General features: G+C 34.0%; 1 protein-coding gene across 1 annotated transcript in view; it reads right to left on the reverse strand.

The window, feature by feature from the left end:
• Window positions 1-490: 490 nt before the first annotated feature.
• PCDH11X (protocadherin 11 X-linked) overlaps window positions 491-23,071 on the reverse strand; it is a 26,746-nt gene continuing 4,165 nt past the window's right edge. Inside the window, 6 exon segments of the mRNA XM_023507534.1 lie at window positions 491-535; window positions 4,543-5,125; window positions 5,127-5,352; window positions 5,355-5,408; window positions 5,411-6,136; window positions 6,139-7,008. Coding sequence (XP_023363302.1) covers window positions 491-535; window positions 4,543-5,125; window positions 5,127-5,352; window positions 5,355-5,408; window positions 5,411-6,136; window positions 6,139-7,008 — 2,504 coding nt within the window.

The raw sequence follows: 23,071 nt of genomic DNA on the forward strand, positions 1-23,071 counted from the left end.
TTTTTTTTTTTTTTTCTTTGTTTTAGGGGTTCTTAAACTAATTTTTTGCTCTGGATACCTTTCAGAGTGTAGCTTAGATAGTTTAGCTGCACTTCCAAACTCCAGGAAATGGTCAAACTCTTCAGTTATCAGACAAGGCAGATAATTCCATGTTTCATGATTGAAATATTAATCATCAGTGTGTACACCAAGGCAGCATTATATCACATCACAGTTTATTCAAAGTCAGAGCAAGAAAATAGAAGAAGAGCATGATACAACTCTGCTATTACACTACGCTGTTTCTTCCCTAATTTTAGCTGTCTGTGGCCAGATTACAGCTAAAGAAAGCACAAGCTTAACTAGGACATCATTTCTAATGTGGTTTTTGTTTTGCTTGCTATTGTAATGGCAAATCTAAATTACAAAATTAATAATATTAACCAAATTTGAAATCACAAATCATTGAAATTATTTAAAAGGGGAATGGAATTATGTTTTTCCTACAATGTTATATCTCACTAAATATTTCTATATTCCATGTCCTGGAATCAGTCTAGCACAAGAAAAATAGCATGTTATCAAAATGAGATGGCTGTATTGTAGTTTTATTTGCCAAGAGTATTACATTGTTAACATTAACATTACCAAAACATATATATACAGAATCAAAGTTATCAAATGTAATGGTAGTGAATCGCAATCCTATTCCAGAGTGCTATTATCATTTTTAATACATGTATCATATCTATAGCATGATTCTATCCAAGAATTATAACTACCCAAACTTTTCACCATTCCTTTCAGCTCATTTACAAAATTGTAAGACTAGTACAACTCAAATCACAGAAATTTGTACAGCTGTTTGTTTGTTTATTTGTTTGGGTAATATGATGTACCTCAAATACATATCTTAAGTGAGAGACATATAGAAGACCCCAGAAAAATGATGCTTTCTTTTTATTCTCCTCTCTATTTTTCAAACGCATATTCTTTATAATCTATTAATGGGGGAGCTATGTTAAGCAAGAGTTGATTTTGACAGTTTATCTCTCTTGTATGACAATTATTAAAACTGATTCTAAAATAGTTATTCATATTTACTATTTTCAAATGAACCAAATGCTATTGGCTTCCTCTGAATAGTGCTAATAAAGAGTAGTATGCAGACTCCTCTTCTTGAATTTTGTGTTTTTCTTCTCTAGTATAATATATACAAAAATGCCTTCCACAATACATATAGAAATTTATGCCAAGGAGGAACATCATGTTCCCATTAGTAATGGCTTCATGAAATAGAAGAATTCCTAATTAATACATGTATCTAAAATTTTTTTTAGAACATAAGAGTTAAGAAAAAGTAATCTATAGAAAGTATTTGATTCCCTTTTTAAAACATGACATTGTGGATACAGCCTTTTATATCTTATAGCTTACTAGAACAATTTTATTTGTCCATTTTCATGTTTCTATTCAGATTAGTAACAAAATAAATGTAAATATCACCCTACGTCTTCCTTTGGAAATGTGTTTCTCATTATGTTTAAAATAAATTTGAATGTTTCTGCCTTCTGCTAACAGCAATATTTTATTCCACTCTAATTATTGCCTCAAGGAACAATGAATTTTTATTGCATTGGATTATCATTTTCCCTATTTTTATAGGATATTTCTTTAAAAAGAAGACACCTACGATATGTGAATTTTTAAATACATAATTTTTTCAGTACTCACTTATTAACATTTTGCAATAATATAAAATGAATCTCCTGGTATTAATTACAAATTGAAGTTGGTGTAGAAAGTGTAAAAGTATCACAAATCTGGCACAAAATATAAAGATTCAAATTATTTTTAGTGCCATATTAGTCTACCTAAATTCACTAGTTCATGTCTGGAAGATATTTATTAATGGATATGAAACAACTATGCATCAATGGCATGAAGTATATAATTTTTTTTATAATGTGTAATAAGTTGAAAAAATCATTGACAGCTCATGATTCAAAGATACTTCTTTTAGTTGTTAAAGCCAAATGACAATAAATAACTCATTCTCATTAGCATTTACTTTTCAGATTTTGCCTTAGTCATGAAGCCATATGTCTGATGTTTAAAAAAAGTTTCCTCCCTATCCAATATAAAATGTCATCATCAGAAAAAGTTATTCATTTTATTGACTTTTTAAGAATTAAAAACTATAAAAACAAAACAGAACATTAGGATATTTGGAAAATACTTCAATCTTTCCCTTTCATTCATGTCTTGCTAACTATATGTTCATATACTCAAGCAAAATTATTCTAGTTCATAAAATACCTCAGTGCTTTCAAAAATAAAGCCAGAACTTTCACTATTAGCTAAGTTCATAAGCCAGTCTTTTAAAAATGTTGATCTATAAATATAATTCACATACCCCACCCTTTGTGTACTTTTTAAAGACAGTTGCAAATTAAGTCAAGGAAAAAGTTTTATTACTATATGCAGCACACATAAAGTGCTATACATAAAAGATACTTTTCTGTTAAGAAATGTTTCCAATAAGCAGAATAGCTATAAGAATGAGAAAATGAGAGTCCTTTTGAATGGTTAAATATGAATAAAAATGCACCTTATGATCTGTTATATTTGTTGCTCATCAAAGGTCCACCAACAGAGAAATGTGGAACTCATCTGAACTGTAGAAATAACCACTGCAGCATACAGTAATTTAAAGCCTAACAAAACCTCTACACAGTGACTGAAATTATATTTTACCTTTTGCAATAGCATTTAATTGTGGACTTCTGTTAAAAAAAACCTACACCCACAACTAAATTATTACTTTGCTTTCAATGTGTAATTCAGAGAGATAGAGGTTGGTGAGTTATCTTATTTAACTGTATGCATTCTTTTTTTTTTTTTTTTGGAAAAAAAAAAGTTCCTTTTTTTTTTTAATTGAACCTAACTATGTACATTGATGCAATTTGGGGGTACAGTGTGGTGTTTTCACATATAATTTGAAACATTTCCATCAAACTGGTTAACATAGCCTTCATGTCATTTTCTTAGTTATTCTGTTAAAACGTTCATATTCTACCAAGAGACAGAGTTTCACTTTATCATCCACAGTAGAGTACTGTGGAGTCACACAGCTCACAGAAACGTCCAACTCCTGGGCTTAGGCAATTCCCTTGTCTTATCCTCCCCAGTACCTGGGACTACAGGCACCTGCCACAACACCCGGCAATTCTTTTGTTGTAGTTTGGCCAGGGCTGAATTTGAATCTACCACTCTCTGCATATGGGGCCAGCACTGTGCCCACTGAGCCACAGGTGCCACCCAACTGTACGAATTCTTAAATGACTTTCATTCCTGAAACCCATTTCCAAAATTATGGTAACTTATTTGCATTTTTATCTTTAACCTGGCTTATTCTTTAATATCTGTAACTCTTGTGAAAGATAATATATTTTAATTTTCACATTGCTATTGTTTTATTAAGCCTGATAGGTTTCAAAAGACCTTATTCACTAAAACTGAAATTAAGACCTTTTGAACAGTTACATAGATACCTAACGTTATAATAAAGTCAACAATGTGGCATCACTTTGAGTGGACAAAGTGTAGATAAATTCCATGGCTTTACTTTATTAAGGACATAAGCATACTAAAACCATTTAAGTTATTTATGAATTTCTAAATGTATTTTAGTGAATTTAATTTTTCCATGGAATACAGATTAAAAGCTCTGTATAAACTCTTCATTTCATAAATTTAGTGGGTTTTAATTTATTCTTCACATATTCCTTATGTCTTAACATAATCTATTCCATTTTCCAAAAGTCATCATTTTTTAAGAATGATTTCTGAAGGGCTCAAAATATCTCACATAAATATGCAAATATTTAAATGGTTTTCTAAAAAATCTAGTAGATATTAAATTCTCTCATTTGAAGATGAGAATGAGCATTGCTTTATTTTTCTAATCCCATTATTGTTACATTGTGTGAATATAAGTTTGACACACCAAAATAATTTTTGAGTTCCTAATCTGAAAATAACAGATTTCTTTGTGGAGATGGGAAAGCGTGCTGAGTATGGGTGTTGGAGATGATATCTTGGAGCCATTTAATTACCTTGGGCAGCCACATATTTTCCCAAGTGAAACTAGGATTCTCAACATAATTAAAATTAAGATTTGCTTATGAAATTCTAAATAGCTTTACTGTTATTTATCTATCTCAAATTGTTCTGATCCTCACATACACAAAGGTACTGAGGATAATGCTATGAACATTTGTCTTGGAGTTTTTCCAGCATATTCTTCAGCAAGAAGTTTCACTCTACCATCCACATACAAAACTATGCTTATTATAACCATCATTCTGCACCCAATTTTCCTACAACTTTTACTCTGATTTTCTATCACACTTAACTGATGTATCTATTTGGATACTTCCAGGGAATATGATTGTTTTGATCCCTCTTTGAAGCCAACAGACTCTGTAAAGTTTGACATCACTTGAAAATAATTTTAAAAAATAAAGTTAGAAATTTTAGTTAGAAACTTGGATTACCTACCAGTCTGGTGTGTACAGACAGAGGAGTCTTGAAAGTTGTCACTGGGTAGTTGCACTCAGAAATGCTATAGGGATCAGAACTGCCGGAGGAACACTTTGAGATGGAATCACAGGTAACAAAGGTGTTACCCACAGGCAATTCCTGGATGATATGGTGCTTCAAATTCTGGGGAGTTTCAGGCTGGATCTGGAAGGTAGGCTGTGGAGAGGCAGATTTGTAGTGCTGGGCCAAAACAGGGCTTTCAGTCTTAAAAGTAATAGATGTGGTACCCCAGTTGTATTTGCCCATGGTTTGCTCTTCCAGCTCAATGGGAAGGTCTAGTGTGACACTGTTTCCATTATTGCCAGCATCATCTCCCTTAGTTTCTTCAATAGTAACAAAGTTAAATGGCAGGTTCTTAGGGGCATGCTTCTTCTTCTTTTTCTTCACCATTATCAACTGCCTGTTTTCTGGGTTTGGTATAATCCATTCAGAATTCTGTTTATTTTTCTGAGCAACCTTAATGTGTGGTGTCTGGTGACATCTTACTATAGCAGTAATGAAGATAACTAGCATGACAGTTATAGTGCCAGCAACAATGGCAAACATGATCATTAGTTGGTAAGGATGCTCCAGCTATCTCAATATTTTGGGTCAATGGTGTTTTGATGTTTTTATGTATCAGTTCATGAATCAGTGTAGCATTGGTCACTGACTCATTCACAAACAGATTGATAATTACAACACTGAAGAGAGAATCAGGTTGTCCTAAATCCTTAACTTTGACTATCAGTCTGTGTAAACCAAGGTCTGTTACAACACATTTCTCGTCAGTGTGATGTTGCCTGTTGCTTGGTCAATTACAAACAGACCTTTTGTGTTTCCTACAGCACTGCATTCATGCCAGTGTCATTGTCAAGAGCAACTACCTTGAAGACCAATGTGCCTGGATTAGTGGATGGTAAAACCAATTCATAGGAGCAGTTGGAAGGAGGAACAACAAAAACTGGTTTGTTGTCATTTATGTCAACCACATTTATGGTTACTTTGGCAGTTGAAGAATGTGATACCTTACCACCATCCTCAGCCTTTATATAGAAAATATAAGATTCTTGCATTTCTCTATCAAATGAAATATTAGGTCATATGACACCAGTCTCTGGATCAATATTGAAATCATCATTCATGTCTAAAATGGACAGAGTGACTGCAGAATTGTCTCCATAATCAGGGCCAGTTACAGTGATTAGTCCTACTGTTCCATGTCTTGGAAGATTTTCTGAGACATAAAAGTTGTATTCACTGTGTGTGAAAATTGTATTGTTGTCATTCTAATCGAGAACTGTCAGAGACTGGCCAAAGACTGTGGCATTGGCCATTAAAGGTGGCACCCCATTATCTTTTGCCAGAACTGTCAAGAAATACTTTTCCTGTTTTTCTCTATCTAGTATCTTCACTGCAGTCAGAATGCCTGAATGATGATTCAGGTTGAATTCAGGTGCAGCATCAGTTCTTAGCAGATAATTGATCTCAGCATTATGCCTGCTATCTGCATGTGTTGCACTTATTTTTGTCAACTGGGTGCCAGGAGAGTTATTCTCAGGAACAGAAAGACTATAAAAGACTGAGTGAAAACTGGAGCATTGTCGTTTTCATCCTTCACTTTCATGAAAAGCATGGATGACTGAGTCAAAGGAGGTTTGCCAGCATCTGCAGCCAGTAATTTAATGGCATATTCCTTTGTGGACTCAAAGTCAAGAAATGCAGCAGTCTCCAGTAGGAACTGATTACTGAACACTGGCCTTAATCTGAAAGGCACTTCATGATCTGTGAAACATGACACCCTACCATTATTGTCAGCATCTTTATCTGTCACAGTTATGAGAGCAACTTTGGTGTTGAGTGGAGCATTTTCTGAAAGAACTACAGTGCCATTCATTGGATTGATGATGTAGCTTACGTCAATTAATGGTACATTGTCATTGATATCTGTTACAAGAACCAGCACCATTGCTCTGGCTGGCATTGATCCCCCATCACTTGCTAAAACCAATAACTTGTGGTTTGGTGATTCTTCCCTATCCAGTGGTTCTTTGACTGTGATAAATTCAGTGGTGGTGTTGAGGTGAAATAGTCTCTTGGCAATGTTGGACACTAGATTGCTGAAAGAGAAGTAAATCTTGGCATTTTCACCTATGTCGGCATCTGTGGCATTGAGCTGTGTCACTGAAGTACCTACAGGAGCATTTTCTGGTATATTGACTTCAATCTCCTTCTCCTTAAAAACCAGGTGGTTGTCGTTTGTATCAGCAACACTTACTTGCAAATTAGCAGTACTGGATCTCTGAGGAAACCCACCATCTTCAACCTTTACTTGCATCACAAAGGTATCCTTTTCTTCCCTATCTAATTATTTTTGAACAATAAGTTGTGGCATCTTGTCTCCTTCTGGTGATTCAATGACATCTAGCCCAAAAATGTTTTGACCTTGGAAAACATGGAATGAAATATAATTTAACTTCTGGAAACATAAATTAATACATTTGTGTTAAGATAAATTGTGAATATAATTTAAATTATGTTAATTTATGTAATGAGAAAACTTTCTTGAAGTCAAATTAACAGTTCAGAAATAGATAAGTCTCAACTCTGCCTACGACTAATATTATGACAACATTCAAGTTGCTTAACATCTCTACGTATTTTTAAAATTAGAGAATAGTACTAGAAGAATTATTTAGGGGCTGGGGTGAGGGGAGGTTTAGGCCATTGCATTTTACAGTAATTATGGTATTTGTGTAAACTATTTAAAGTTTGCAAGAAGAAGTGTGTAAAATTTAAACAGAATTACCAATAAATTTCACAGAATAAATGAAGCTATGAGTGAATTACTCGGGAATACTACTCCAAATGAATTAAAACATTTTTACTATAGATTTCAGTTGTCTGAGATGTTTCCTCACCACAAAAAGTAAGCAGAAATATAAAATATTTATGTAGGATAATAGAATAAATATTACATCTAAGAAACATCTTTGGCAAATAGAAAAAAATATACCAAATCTGGTAAAAATATAAACTTGTGCAAAATATACAAAATTTCCATTTTTTCCTGTAGGAATGTATGATCAAAATGAAATTATCTTTATGATAAAAACACATTATTTTATTAACTTTTATTTTATTTAATGTGCAAGTGCAAGGAATTGAATCTCACATGTCAAAATGTCAAATTGAAAAATACAGCCCTGGATAGCACCTGTTTTCTCTTCATGCCCATGGAGTCACAGTATGGAAACATTTAATAAACAGTACCCATTCTGAACTACAAAAAGATGAAATCTGCACAGGTAAATAGTGATCTTGATAGCTAAATGAGAAGTACTGTCAACTGTCTCTCAAGAGGAATCCCATTCAGTATTACTTGCAGCCTTTTGACAAACATGAATAAGATAAAATGGTACTGAAGGGTGTAAAGAAAAGACCAGAGGGAACCATAAGATTTTAACTTCATGAATTATTTATGAGAATATATATACACACAATACACACATATACACTTCTGAAAACTTAATTTCCTAATACATTTTTTAAGGTAAATGTTGCTGATGTGGAGAGAATCATCAGTTACTGATCTCTCATTTAAATGCTGTGTCATAAAAAAACAGGATAACATATGAAATTACACGTTTGCCATACCAATGTCTAAAAACAAGATCCTAAAAATTAGAAACTTGTAAACAATTTTCTTGGACTGCTAGAATATATGGTCAATTTATAAATATATTCCACATGATATTATCTTTTTCAAATTTACTCATTTTATAATTGCCTGTATATAATCTTGGACAATATCCAAATACATCTATCTTTTTCTTATAAATTATTTGAAAATATTTCTACAAACTTTTGTAATTTTTTTCCACTGAGATTCACATACACTTTTATTCAAATGCAGAATCATAATAGACCTTCATAGAAGAATTAAATGTTTATTATTAAATTTAAGGTGGATTTTCTCCCCCAAATTTAAACCATTAATTTTCTCCAATGTTATTAAAAATTTTTCATATGAGCTAAACTAATGTGTTTTAGTTATCTTATTTTTCACTCATACAATTAAAATGAGCATTCAATTCTGCTTCATTCACATATACCAACAAATGATCTTGCTTTTCTTTGACTCATGTTATACTTATTTGCAGTGTGAAAATTAGCACTATGAAATTTGTGCATTATTTTGTATATTGTGTATTTTAAGAAAAACAATTTCATGACAATATTGAATATGAATAAATATAGTATACACTACTATAATTTTATCTAAATAAATTCAGTTATTAATGACAATTTTATTTTTGTAATGATATTCCAAAAGGCTTTTAGGAAGGTTCAAATCTAGAATTACTCATTTATGAGAGGAAAAAATTTCTAAATTATACCTCACAAAACCTATGGTACTTAATACTGTTCTCTTAATTCTTGGCATCCCAATATTGAGTGGCTAATATGATCAGAGTATTCTCCCAGACACTGGAGACATCGTAGTGAGTAAAGATATTTTACTAATTTAATGTAAATTAAATTCTAGCTAAAATTAGAGAAAAATCTATGTCTAGGTATTTAATGATGGTATTGATGCTCACAGTTTAAGTTAATTAAGACAATAAGTACATTCTTAATCAGAACTGTAAAGGAAAATTATAAGGTATTAATAGAGGTTATAAAGGGAAACTAACATATATAATATAGTATAAAAACATGTAAATATTCTGAAGTTCTTGAGTTTCAGACTTGGTTATCTAATTTATAAGTATAATACAGCTAGGAAAAAAGATAAGCTAGATTTAATTTTTAAATTTATATATTTATGTGTGTGCATTGCCTGATAATAGATTTAGTATCCAGTCTTATGTGTTTGCCTGAATTTTTAATTGGTCTTTGTTTTCTGAATCAAGTTAAGGCAAATTTATGTGAATTAAAAAAATCCATGTTCAGGGTGGCCCCTGTGGTTCAGAAGAGTAAGGTGCCAGCCCCATATGCCTGAGGTGGCGGGTTCAAACTCATCCCTGGCAAAAAAAAAAAAAAAAAAAAAAAAAAAAAAAAAAAAATCCATGTTCAGCACATGCACTCTTTTGATTATTTTATGCAAACTGGAAGTAATATTAAAAATATGTTTCTTTTAATTCTCAAGGTAACAATGAAATATATGTACCAGATAATAAATAATGTCCCTATCACTTTTCTGCCTTGTACAACTGCTGTGTTCTACACGACAGTGATTATCCCCAAAGGAGTATTTACATTTAAATTTTACTTAATTAAAATTAAATAAAATTTGACAATTAATTCCTAGTCACACTAGCTGCATTTAAAGTTCTCAATAGCTCCATGTGGCTAGCAGCTACTGTGTGGGACAGTGAAAATATAGACCACTTCCATTATTGCACAACGTTTTATTGGACTGTACTGTTCTAAGATGTTATAATATATTTCTTTAAACAAAAAAAGAAATCTATGTTTATCCAGGTACTTGTATGCATAGTATCCCTTCCCCCAGATATTTAGAGCTCTGCAGATGCCTTGACTAGTTTACATATTTAAACTTCATATTGTCCAAGGAATTTGAACAGGAATTGTCCCCATGTAATAAAGAAATAATTATTTTCTTTTCTTTTTTTTTGTTTTCACTTTTTTGCCAGGACCGGGTTTGAACCCGCCACCTCTGGTATATGGAGCCAGTGCCCTACTCCTTTGAACCACAGGTACTGTGGAGAAACAAATACTTTTTAACATAGTTTTTGCAAGTTATCTAAGTTTGATATCAGAGTGTAGAGCCAACATGAGCTTCCTATCATTATTAAATGACTATTCCAAGACTTTTTCCTGTCCAATCTCCTTCAGGAATAAAGAAGGATGGTGCTACCTCAATACATTTAGCTTAACTGGTGATTATACCCACATGAGCAATGAAAAAACTGAAGTTCTTTGCCACATATTTAACTATGACAGTAAGAGAGTGACTAAGGTGAAAAAGAGGGAAAGATGTAATTCTCTTAATCATCATCTCACTTACTTAAATGTTCTATATACAAAAAAAGTTTGTGAGATATGAGAGTAGGGTCACATGGCATGAAGCATTGCTTATATGCATAATATCTAAGAATATATAACACTGGAATATTCAAACACATTCAATAAGAACTTGTTAGAGAATTGAATGCATTAATTACAAGTATAGTTCTTAGCTGAAAAGGACAAAAAGCAATTTTTTTTTTATCTTTACTTCTTTGTGTAGGCATACTATAATTGTGCACTTAGTATTTCTATTTTAATAAAATCTTCCAGAAAACAATTTCTGGATTATTTACTAAATTGACAACTTCTTTTACATTAAAAAATGTAACACAAGGAGGCAGAGGTAAGATGGCAGACTGCAGCCAGCTTTCCACAGAGGCTCCCGTCCAGAAGGAGAGTTAAAAGACAGAGGTTTATCAAGTAAGCCAATGGTTTGGAGATGAGCCAAGAGAGAAGGTTGAAGAATGCACATCAACCCTACTGCGGTGAGCTACGACCCCAAAGATACAAACAAAGGTATTAAATCCATCAAGAAGCTGATGGGAGTCCCCTCCCCCATGTGGAGGGCTCACAGTAACCTTCATACAAACAAGTGAGCAGAGTTCAAACATCCTCCCATTCCATCCCACAGGAGAGACCCTCTAAAACCTGGACCTCTTACCTCTTCTAGGGTGCCATGGCACTCTCCTGCCAGGCATAAAACTGGGCAATTTCTTGAGAGGTGTGGACAGGGGAAGGGCCCTTGCTCGGCCATGCTGATTCTATGGCATGGGAATAAGGAGAGAATGGTCAGCTGAGAGGAAACCATACAGGAGTGATGACAGTGCCACCAGGTGCAGAAAAGCAGCAGCAATAGGAACAATAAGGCTCACGCCCCTGGGGCTATCCCAGACAGACACACCTTGTCTCTGTGGGCAACCAGAGGAAGCCAGGCATCTTCTCCAGTGGCAGCCACTGGTGGACAGTTCTGGGACATGAGTAAAAGGAGTGCAAGGACTACAATATCTGTGCACAGAGCCAGGCACACTCCCAGGGTGGAGCTGACCCAGAGGACAGCTGTACTGAGCCTAAGATGCACCCAGCCCTCAGAGGATTATATTTGAGACAAAAGCAAGCAGGCAAAGGCTGGAACTGACAGCTCAGGGAGAGCTCTAATTGCTTGCTGCTGCCTAGAGCTGACTCATGGTTTCTGTCACCTCAAATAGCATCTGATAGTGGGACAGAAACAAACTCTGTGAAGTTCTGTGGTTCTGCAAGCAATGTCAATTAGGGACAGGGCTGGAACTGAGTCAACTGCCCCAGCCTAAATTAAACACCCAAGGTTGTCAGGACTCAAATACCCCTGCCAGATAGTGGCTGAGAATATCAACCCAGCTGAGGAGACATAGATCTTCCTCTAACTCAGGCAGGTGTAAACTCCTGAGGCATCTTCTAACTGGGGGGATCTGGGTCACAGCTCTGTGGGGTTACCAGTGACTAGTTGTGACAGAGTTGGAAGGTGGGGAAGGAGGCATCAACCTTCTCAGACTAATTTATTTGCTGTGTTGGATCTTTCTGACCTCACAGAGCACTGGAGCCAGTCATACCTGAACTGCCAGCAGACCCCTGCTATCTAGTTGTCAGGGTGACTTAATTGATGGTATTTCTCCACAGGTGAGACTTCAACCCAGAGTAACTGATTTACTAGGGTAGAACAGAGACCAGCTAAAAACAAGACATAGCAACTTAACCCCACCAAACTAACAAAGACCCCAGTTTCTAAGGCCATAGCACTGTATGGGTCCTCAGCAAAGCTCTAGGAAAAAAAGGTACAGACACCAGTTCCAGCCTTTGGGCAAAGAGCTAGTTAATCACTACTCCTGGAACCCCCAACCCAACTTCTCCTTACATGCTGATCTAGCCAAACAATGTAAATTAAACATGAGGCAGAATCAGCAAAAGAACTCCAGTAACATGAATAACCAGAGTAGATCAGCCCCACCAAGGAAGGCTATGGCAAATGTAACTGAAGATACCATCCATAAACACATAGCTGAGTTGTCAGAAATCAAGTTCAGAGTTTGGATAGCAAATAAGACCAACAGAATGCAGGAAAGGAGGGAATCAGAATTTCAAGGAATTATTCAAAACATGTCTCAAGAATTCAATGATTTCTAAGATAAAATGATCAAATATTTTGACACATTGAGGCAAGAGCTTGCAGCCCTCAAAGATCTGAAAAATATGGTAGGATCTCTCACTAACAGAATGGAGCAGGCAAAATAAAGGATCTGTGACATTGAAGACAAAGGTTCTGAACCCATTCAAGAGCTCAGAGAAAAAGAGAAATGGCAAGCAAAAATGGATCACTCTCTCAGAGAATTCTTGGATAATTCAAAAAAAAAACTAATATTCACTTTATAAGAATCCCTGAAGGAGACAAAATTGCTTCACAAAACACAGAGGCTCTTCTTCACAAAATTATGAAAGAGAATTTTCTAGATATGCCAAGAAATTTTGAAATTTAGATAGCAGACAGTTTCAGATACCCAGCATGGCTTGGACCGAATAAGACATCCCCCAGGCACATCATAATTAACTTCACTAAAGTTAATAAGAAAGAGAAAATTCTAAAAGCAGCCAGACATAAGAAAACCATAACCTACAAGGGGAAGAATATTAGAATAACTGCCGATCACTCTGCTGAAACCTTTCAGGCTAGAAGAGGGTGGTTACTGAATTTTAATCTCCTAAAATAAAACAAATTTCAACCCAGGATCCTGTATCCAGCTAAACTGTGTTTAATCTATGACGGAGAAATTAAATACTTTAATGATATTCACATGTTGAAGAAATTTGCCATAACTAAATCAGCTCTCCAGGATATTCTCAGACCTATCCTCCATAATGACCTGCGCAATCCTCCACCACAAAAGTAAACATACTCAGAAACTTTTGATCAAATTCCAAATTCCACAGTGGGAAAGGATTAAAAATGTCTACTGGACTTACAAGCAAATTGATGCCCAAAATTTAACCAGGCTTATCAATATTCTCAATTAATGTGAATGGCTTAAATTATCCCCTGAAGAGGCACAGGTTGGCTGACTGTATACAAAAACTCAGGCCAGATATCTGTTGCATACAGGAATCCCATCTTACATTAAAAGATAAATATAGACTCAGGGTGAAGGAATGGTCATCTATATTCCAGGTAAATGGAAAGCAGAAAAAAGCAGGTGATGCAAATTTATTTGCAGATACAATAGGCTTTAAACCAAAAAAAAAAAAAAAAAAAAAAAAAAAAAAGCAAGAATAAGGAAGGTCACTTTATATTTGTTAATGATAATACTCAATATGAGATTTCAATTTTTAATATCTATGTACCCAACTGGAATGCACCACAATTTATAAGAGACACTCTAACAGGCATGAGCAACTTGATTTCTTCCAGCTCCATCATAGTCTGAGATTTCAACACTCCTTTGTCAGTGTTGGATAGAACCTCCAATAAGAAGTTGAGCAAAGAAATTTTAGATTAAAACTTAGCCATCCATCATTTGAATTTAACAGACATCTACAGTACATTTTATGCTAACAAAACAGAATACACATTTTTCTCATCAGCCCACAGAAGATACCCCAAAATTTATCACATCTTAGGTCACAAATCTAACCTCAGCAAATTTAAAAGAATAGAAATTATTCCTTGCATCTTCTCGAACCATGATGGAATAAAAGTTGATCTCAGTAACAACAGGAATCTGCAGACTCATACAAAAATGTGGAAGCTAAATAATCTTAAACTAAATGATAGATGGGTCAGAGGCAAGATTAAGAAGGAAATTACCAAACTTTGGAACAAAAAAATAATGAGGACATGAATTATCAGAACCTCTGGGATACCGCTATGGCAGTAAGAGAGGGAAATTCATAGCACTTTCTCAAGAGAATGGAAAGAGAGGAAGTTAACAACTTAATGGGACATCTCAAGCAACTGGAAAAGGAAGGGCATTCCAATCCCAAATCCAGCAGAAGAAAAGAAATAACCAAAATTATAGCAGAATTAAATGAAATTGAAAACCAAAGAATTGTGCAACAGATCAATAAATCGGTTTTTTGAAAAGGTTAATAAAATAGATGAACCTTCGGCTGACCTAACCAGGAAAAAAAGAGTAAAATCTCTAATTTCATCAATCAGAAATGGTAAAGATGAAATAACAACGGACCACTCAGAAATTCAAAAAATCCTTCATGAATATTACAAGAAATTTTATTCTCAGAAATATGAAAATCTGAAGAAAATCGACCAATACTTGGAAGCATGCCACCTTCGAAGACTTAGCCAAATGAAGTGGAAATGTTGAACAGGTCTATATCAAGTTCTGAAATAGCATCAACTATACAAAATCTCCCTAAAAAGAAAAGCCCAGGACCAGATGGCTCCACGTCAAAATTCTACCAAACCTTTAAAGTGGAACTAGTCCCTATATTACTCAACCTTTTAGAAAATATAGAAAAAGATGGAATACTACCCAACATATCCTATGAAGCAAACATCACCTTGAAACCCAAACCAGGAAAAGTCCCTACAAGAAAACAAAATAATAGACCGATATTATTAATGAATATTGATGCAAACATATGCCACAAGATACTAGCAAACAGAATCCAGCTACACATCAAACAAATTATAACCATTTGTAAGTGAGTTTTATCCCAGGGTCTCAAGGCTGGTTCAATATACATTAATCTATAAATATAATTCATCACATAAACAAATAAAAAAAACAAATACCATATGACTCTCTAAATCATTGCAGAAAAAGCTTTTGATAATATCCAGCATCCTTTCATGATCAGAACACTTAAGAAAATGTGTATAGAAGGAACATTTCTTAAACTGATAAAATCCATCTGCAGCAAATCTGTACCTGATATTGTATTGAATGGAGTTAAGTTGAAATCACTTCCACTCAGATCAGGAACCAGGCAAGGTTGCCCATTGTCTCCATTGCTCTTTAACATTGTGCTGGAAGTTTTAGCCATCACAATCAGAGAAGAAACAGCAATCAAGGGTATCCATATAGGGTCAGAAGAGATTAAACTTTCACTCTTTGTAGATGATATGATTGTATATCTGAAAGATACCAGGGTTTCTACTCCTAAACACTTAGAAGTGATCAAGGAATACAGAAGCATCTCAGGTTACAAAATCAACACTCATAAATCAGTAGCCTTCATATACACTAACAGCAGCCAAGCTGAAAAACAGTCAAGGACTCTATTCCATTCACAGTAGTGCCTAGGAAGATGAAATATTTGGGAGTTTACCTAACAAAGGATGTGAAAGATCTCTATAAAGAGAACTATGAAACTCTAAGAAAATAAATAGCTGAAAATGTTAACAAATGGAAAAATATACCATGCTCATGGCTGGGAACAACCAACATTGTTAAAATGTCCATATTCCCCAAAGCAATATATAATTTTAATGCAATCCCTATTAAAGCCCCCCGTCATACTGTAAAGATCTCTAAAAAATAATACTTCATTTTATATGGAATCAGAAAGAAACACTAATAGCCAAGACGTTACTCATAAATAAAAACAAAGCAGGAGGAATCATGCTACTAGACCTGAGACTATACTATAACTTGATAATGATCAAAACAGCATGGTACTGGCACAAAAACAGAGAGGTAGATGCGTGGAACCGAATAGAGAACCAAAAGATCAACCCAGCTACTTACCTTTATATAATCTTTGACAAGCCAATTAAAAACATTGAGTGGGGAAAAGATTCCCTGTTTAACAAATGGTGATGGGTGAACTGGCTGTTGACCTGCAGAAGATTGAAACTGGACCTACACCTTTCACCATTAACTAAGATAGACTTTCACTTGATTAAATATTTAAACTTAAGACTTGAAACTATAAAAACACTAGAAGAAAGTGTAGGGAAAACACTTGAAGGTTTGGGCCTGGGCGAAAATTTTATGAGGAGAACTGCTCAGGCAATTGAAGAACATCAAAAATACATGACTGAGACTTGAAACTAAAAAGCTTCTGCACAGCCAAGAACAAAACAAGAAAAGAAAGCAGACAGCCCTCAGAATGGGAGAAAATATTTGCAAGTTATGTCTCTGACAAAGGTTTAATAACCAGAATCCACAGAGAACTCAAGTGTATTAGCAAGAAAAGAACAAGTGATCCCATCTCAGGGTGGGCAAGCAACTTGAAGAGAAACTTCTCTGAAGAAGACAGGTGCATGGCCTACAGACATATGAAAAAATGCTAATCATCATTAATCATCAGAGAAATGCAAATCAAAACTACTTTGAGATATCATTTAACTCCAGTAAGATTAACCCACAATACAAAGTCCCAAAACCAGAGATGCTGGCGTGGATGTGGAGAAAAGGGAACACTTCTACACTGCTGGTGGGAATGTACACTAATACATCCATTTTGGAAAGATGCTTGGAGAATGCTTAGAGAACTAAAAATAGACCTACCATTTCATCCTAAAGTTCCTCTACTAGGTATATATCCAGAAGACCAAAAATCACATTACAACAAAGATATTTGTACCAGAATGTTTATTGCAGCCCAATTCATAATTGCTAAATCATGGAAGAAGCCCAAGTGCCCAGTGACCCACGAATGGATCAATAAATTGTGGTATATGTATACCATGGAATATTATGCAGTCTTGAAGAAACATGGAGACTTTACCCTTTACCTCCTTTGTGTTTACATGGATGGAGCTGAAACATATTCTTCTTAGCAAAATATCTCAAGAATGGAAGAAAAAGTATCCAATGTACTCAGTCCTACTATGAAACTAACTTATAGCTTTCATATGAAAGCTATAACCCAATTATAGCCCAAGAATATGGGGAAGGGGGAGAGGGAGGGGAGGGAAGGGAGAAGAATGGATAGAGGGAGGGTGATTAGTGGGACCACACCTATGGTCCATCTTACAAGGGTACATGTGAATCTTCTAAATATAGAATATAAATGTCTTAACACAATAACTAAGAGAATGCCATGAAGGCTATGTTAACCAGTTTGGTGAAAATGTTTCAAATTGTATATAAAACCAGCTCACTTTACCCCATGATTGCATTAATGTACATAGTTATGATTTGACCAAAAAAAAAAAAAAAACTGTAACACGAGCCAAAGTGCCAATCATTAATAGATTTTTTTTTTTTTTGAGACAGAGTCTCACTATGTCATCCTTAGTAAAGTGCTCTAGCGTCACAGCTCACAGCAACCTTCAGCTCCTGGACTTAAGTGATTATCCCAGCCTCCTGAGTAGCTGAGACTACAGGCACCCCTCCACAAAGCCCAGCTATTTTTTTTTTTTTGCAGTTTTTTCGGGCCGGGTTTAAACCTGCCACCCTTCATATGTGGGGCCGGTGCCCTACCAACCAAGTCATAGGAGCCACCCAATCATTAATATAATTTTATGATTTGCTTGTACTCCTTTCGTTTAAGAAGAAATTGAGACAAATGCTAACTGTGATACATAGCCAGTGTATTACTTAAAAAATACAAAAGATTAAATCTTCCTAATACAAATATGTATAAGCAAAAGTGAAAACAAAAATTCACAGAAGAAAATAACATATGAACTGGTTGCAAGAATCATTTACACATGATATGCTGATTTTGGATTCTAATATTTTTAATGGCTTTGATTACAAGTGGGCAAAATTGCCAATTTAGGTTCAAATCAAGAAAAATTTAAGGTCCTTCTAACAACCTCAAGTAATGCAAAAGACTTTATTTTTTGTGAGTGATATTTATTCCTAGATTAAAAAATGAGTTTTAGGGTTGCAAGACCGAGACAAAAATCACTGGAATAAGCAACATGTTAAGTCTATGTGAGATTTTAATTCCTTGTGAAGATTTGTAAAATCAAAGAAGACACAGTTGGTGTGGTGTTGGATAAGAAACTCCCAAGTGAAGTATTTTTTGTTTTTGAAAATTAAAATTAAAGGGATACATATTGCCAAATAAAAATCTGTATTTTGTCTGTTCTTTTGGGAAATAATTAACTGAATCACTGAAGGAAACTTTATTTTACATATGCAAGTGCAAGGCACCACTTCATTGCCAATTTGGAGGTAATAAATAACAGGGAACTTTCAGAGCTACCAATCTGATACAGTTGACCAGAATTGCATACAGTACCAGCAAGAACTAAAAATAGTTCCAAAAAGATTCAATTCTAAAATTTATTAAATAAAATACGTTTATTCTTTAGGTTGAATAATGCTGGTTGAAAGACTAAAATTTATTTCTGGGCTTTACCATTGTTTGATGTATAAAAACAATCTGAGTTTTAAAATTCTTTTTAATATTTTTCTTACTGTTACTGATACATCTTTGGGCCACAGAAATGAAAGGGCATAGTTTCAGATGAATAAAATAACAATGATATGGCTATTTTAAAAAATAATATGGAAATATATTTAATATCCTCAATAAAAATATAACAGATACTATTATAAATTTACTTTCATTCCACTAAAAATGTCTTGGTTTGCTATAGGCTCCCTAAAACTATTAGAGGGAAAAACAACTGTTGCTTATACATAGTAGAGTCAAAATTGTGGTGCCATTTTGATTCTATGGAATATTTTTAGCTTAATTTTTATTAAATAATAACTGTATACATTTATGGGGTACAATGTTATGATTAGATATACAATGTGGAATGCTAAAATCAAACTAATTAATATAATCATCACATCACTTACTTCTTTTTATGGTAAGATTTTATAATATAATTTTAGTTGTTTTGAAATGTATCCTTGCATTGTGTACATTAGGTGAGATCCTGCCAAATACTCTCCCTTCATTCACTCTCCCCGTCTCCTCCTCTCTCCCTCCTCTCCCATATTTCTTTCTGAACTATCTTTGTGTTTTACAATTCATAAGAATGAGTAAGTGTTTCTATATTAGTTTAATAATAGTATTGTGTATATGGGATACTAGTTTTTACATTTTTGACATACTTTGCAAAGAAAAATATGTTACAGTTCCATCCAGTTAAACATAATAAATGTAAAGTCTCCCCTCTTTTTATGGCTGCATAGTATTCCATGGTATACATATACCACAATTTGTATGTATGCTCTTTATTTTGGATTTTTAAAAATAAAAGATAAATACTGTGGTATTTACTTTTTGATAGCTATTTGCCACTGTCACTAATCTGGTCCTCCATCTTACCAAATAATAAGACCATTTGATTACACTATTTGAAGTATACACTGAGACTGAAATATTTTAAAATGTTAACCTTTATGAGATGGTACATAAAGGATATTTCAATTGAAAATATCAGGGATGTTATAGTCACAAGAACAAATTAATAAGTGAAGCAAATTCATTCATCAGATTTCCATTCTTTTTAGTCTATTCTTAAACTGGTTTTAAAAATACAGAGTTTAACTTTCAGAAAAAAAGGAAAAATCTTAAAACAATGACTGAATATGAGATATAGTAATTAAATTAAAGTTATAATATGATTGACCCTATGAAATTCCTAGTAGAAAACCAATCTTTTTTTATTAGCATGTATAATAACTTAATATTTCTTTCTAGTTCTATTTGCTTGTTCTGTGCACACTCTCTCTGTCTCTTCAGTTTCTAAAATTTGCAAAACCTAAGCTTGCCTTATACCATAGAAAAATTCTTTAATACTGTGCAGATGTTTATAATATACACTGGATTTTACCTAGAGATTTTTAATGCTTTACATTTACTTTGAAAAAATAATTTTGGGTTTGGTGCCTATGGCTCAACCGGCTAAGGTGCCAGCCACATACACCTGAGCTGGCAGGTTCAAATCCAGCCCAGATCCATCAAACAACAATGACGGATGCAACCAAAAAATAGCTGGGCATTGTGGTGGGCACCTGTAGTCCCAGCTACTTGGGAGGCTGAGGCAGGAGAATTGCTTGAGACCAGGAGTTGGAGTTTGCTGTGAGCTGTGATGCCATAGTGCTCTACCCAGGGTGACAGCTTGAGGCTCTGTCTCAAAAAAAAAAAAAAAAAAAATTAAATTAAAGTATCTATTTTCTAGAATATTATCTTAATTTCTAAGTGCTTTCAATTGAAAAAACATTCAAAACAAACAAAATGCAACTCATAATTGTTGCTAATCATGTATTTTTAGCAGCTGTTCCCTTCTGCTTAAGTTAAAAGAGTTTGATTCATAAGAAAACAAGAACAAACAGTACAGTATTTCTAATTACTGAATACTAGTCCTAGAAAAGACTTCAGATGTCTTCCTCTTAAAAAATGGACACTGGGATTCAATGAGTTCAGATGACTTTCCCACAACCATACAGCTAGTGTATTGCAGAACTGGGTTTGAAAGCAAAATCTCTTGACTTGGAAGACAGTAATTATTCCACTAAACTTTGATTATAAAAGGGAGGGCTTTTGACAGCTAACAAGAATTCTGTACTCTAAAGAGCTCTCAACATGAAGTAATCATCAGATAAGATATCCAAAAAGAACAACAACAAAAGAACTGTACTTCCTGACTTGAGAACATTGAGCCACTGACAAAAAGATTTATTCCCTGACCTGTCTTCAAAACTATTGTATCACTCTTAAAGACTAATATTTAGAAAAAAAAAGGAAAGAAAGAGAAGAAGAGAAAATAAACCAAAAAAATACTATAAAAAATACTAAAACACTAAAGCTACATAAATTTATATAATTTTAAATTCCCAACATAAAAAATATAATAAATATTATGGCTTCCATTATTTATATGTATAAATTCAGTCAAATTCTCAAAAATGGAATTTAATATCACTCTTCTTTAATAGCTATTTTATATTTCATAGTATTTAATAGCATTTTATGTTTCATAGAATATTTTCTTTAAAAAAAGTTTTTCTTAAAAAAAAAAAACTTTCTAAGAAAAAGTCCAAAATCATGTCATGTGGTTGTATACATTTAAACTATTGTTAAAAATAAGTAAGGTAATGATTCAATGGTTAATTTTAATTATAATTCATGATTAGGTCAAACCCTATAAAAATTTAGTTTCAACAAAATGAAAAATATGATCATTCACTAATAGACTCTGCTGCAAATCTTTTATTAAGAAGATAAAATTCAAGATGCCCCTGGTCCAGTGTGTCTGACAAAACGTCAGGGAAATAGACTGAGTACATAAGATAACTTCCAGGAAGGGAAAAGCAATGTGAAAAAATCTAAGGCCATACAAATACATTACCTTTTAATTTCCATGGCTTCTTGAGTGCTCCTCTGTCTGATTGGTTCTACCTTCTGAAATGTTAACAAGTCTCAATGGAATTTTTTTAACTTAATATCATCAAAGCCTTGATATCTCCTTTTTCTAAAAAAAAGAATTATGTTTTCTATAGCACACAAGAAGGCCATTTCATCTGTGTATCATGCCCTCTGACTATTGATTAAATGGATGTCATGATAAAGATGGTGGCAAATTTTCTTGAGAGAAGTCAGTGGCATATTTGTCCATGGATCACATTCTTTTGGAACTAGGATATTGTAAAAAAAGTTCAAATTCTTTGCTCTTTGAGGCAAATGAAATTTCAAATAACCAATAACTAATGAAAGATGGATTATTCTAATCATAGCCTTAATGAATTATTAGAAGTCATTAATGCTATCTTGGTGAACAGCCAAATTATTGTACCAATAATTTTTTGACATTCTTGTTCACTAAACATTGTTTACATATATGTGAAAGTCTCAGAATTCTCAGTGATCTGGCTTTGAAGGTATAGGATGCAACCCAACAAGAACAAAGGTGGGGTTGTGGGCTAGAGGATGGTATGGGAGGACTAGAAAACCTGTGTCATATTTTCCCCTGCATACATCCAGCAAACAAAGAAGTATTTTCCCCCCAGTGGAGGTGAAAGATTGAAAATCTTAGCTGTCCTTTTATAAATCTAAATTTTAACTAAAATGCATATTCTTTTTGTTGGAAGTAAGACTAGTTAGGAACCTAGGATAGTTGGGATAGTTGTGGCATGCAAATGGGATAAAAGGTACCTGAAGTAAAGAGAGAAAAGTTTAGGGCAGACAATACTAGACCACACACAGAGAGGAGACCCTTGTCCACTAAATTTGAAAAGCTTCGGGTATGTCCATGGATATTCATAGTTATTTTCATAATCCAAGACCTATCTAGTTGGCTCTGATCTCATGAAAAATATCTGAAGATATTAAAAGGGCCTTAACCTGACTTAAGTTTTCTTACCTTAATAGAAGGGGAAGTGGAACTCATCCTTTTTTGCCCAAATGTGTTCTGATTCCTTTCTATAATGAAGTAGGACACATTCTGAGACGATTTCTGACTCTTCTTCTCTTTTTTTTATTGAATGGTAACTATGTACATTAATGCACTTCTGGGGTACAGTGTGGGGTTTTCACACACAATCCAAAACACTTCCATCAAACTGGTTAA

Source organism: Otolemur garnettii, unplaced genomic scaffold (assembly GCF_000181295.1).
Source record: "Otolemur garnettii isolate 467f Iridium unplaced genomic scaffold, OtoGar3 scaffold00186, whole genome shotgun sequence".
NCBI lineage: Eukaryota > Metazoa > Chordata > Mammalia > Primates > Galagidae > Otolemur > Otolemur garnettii.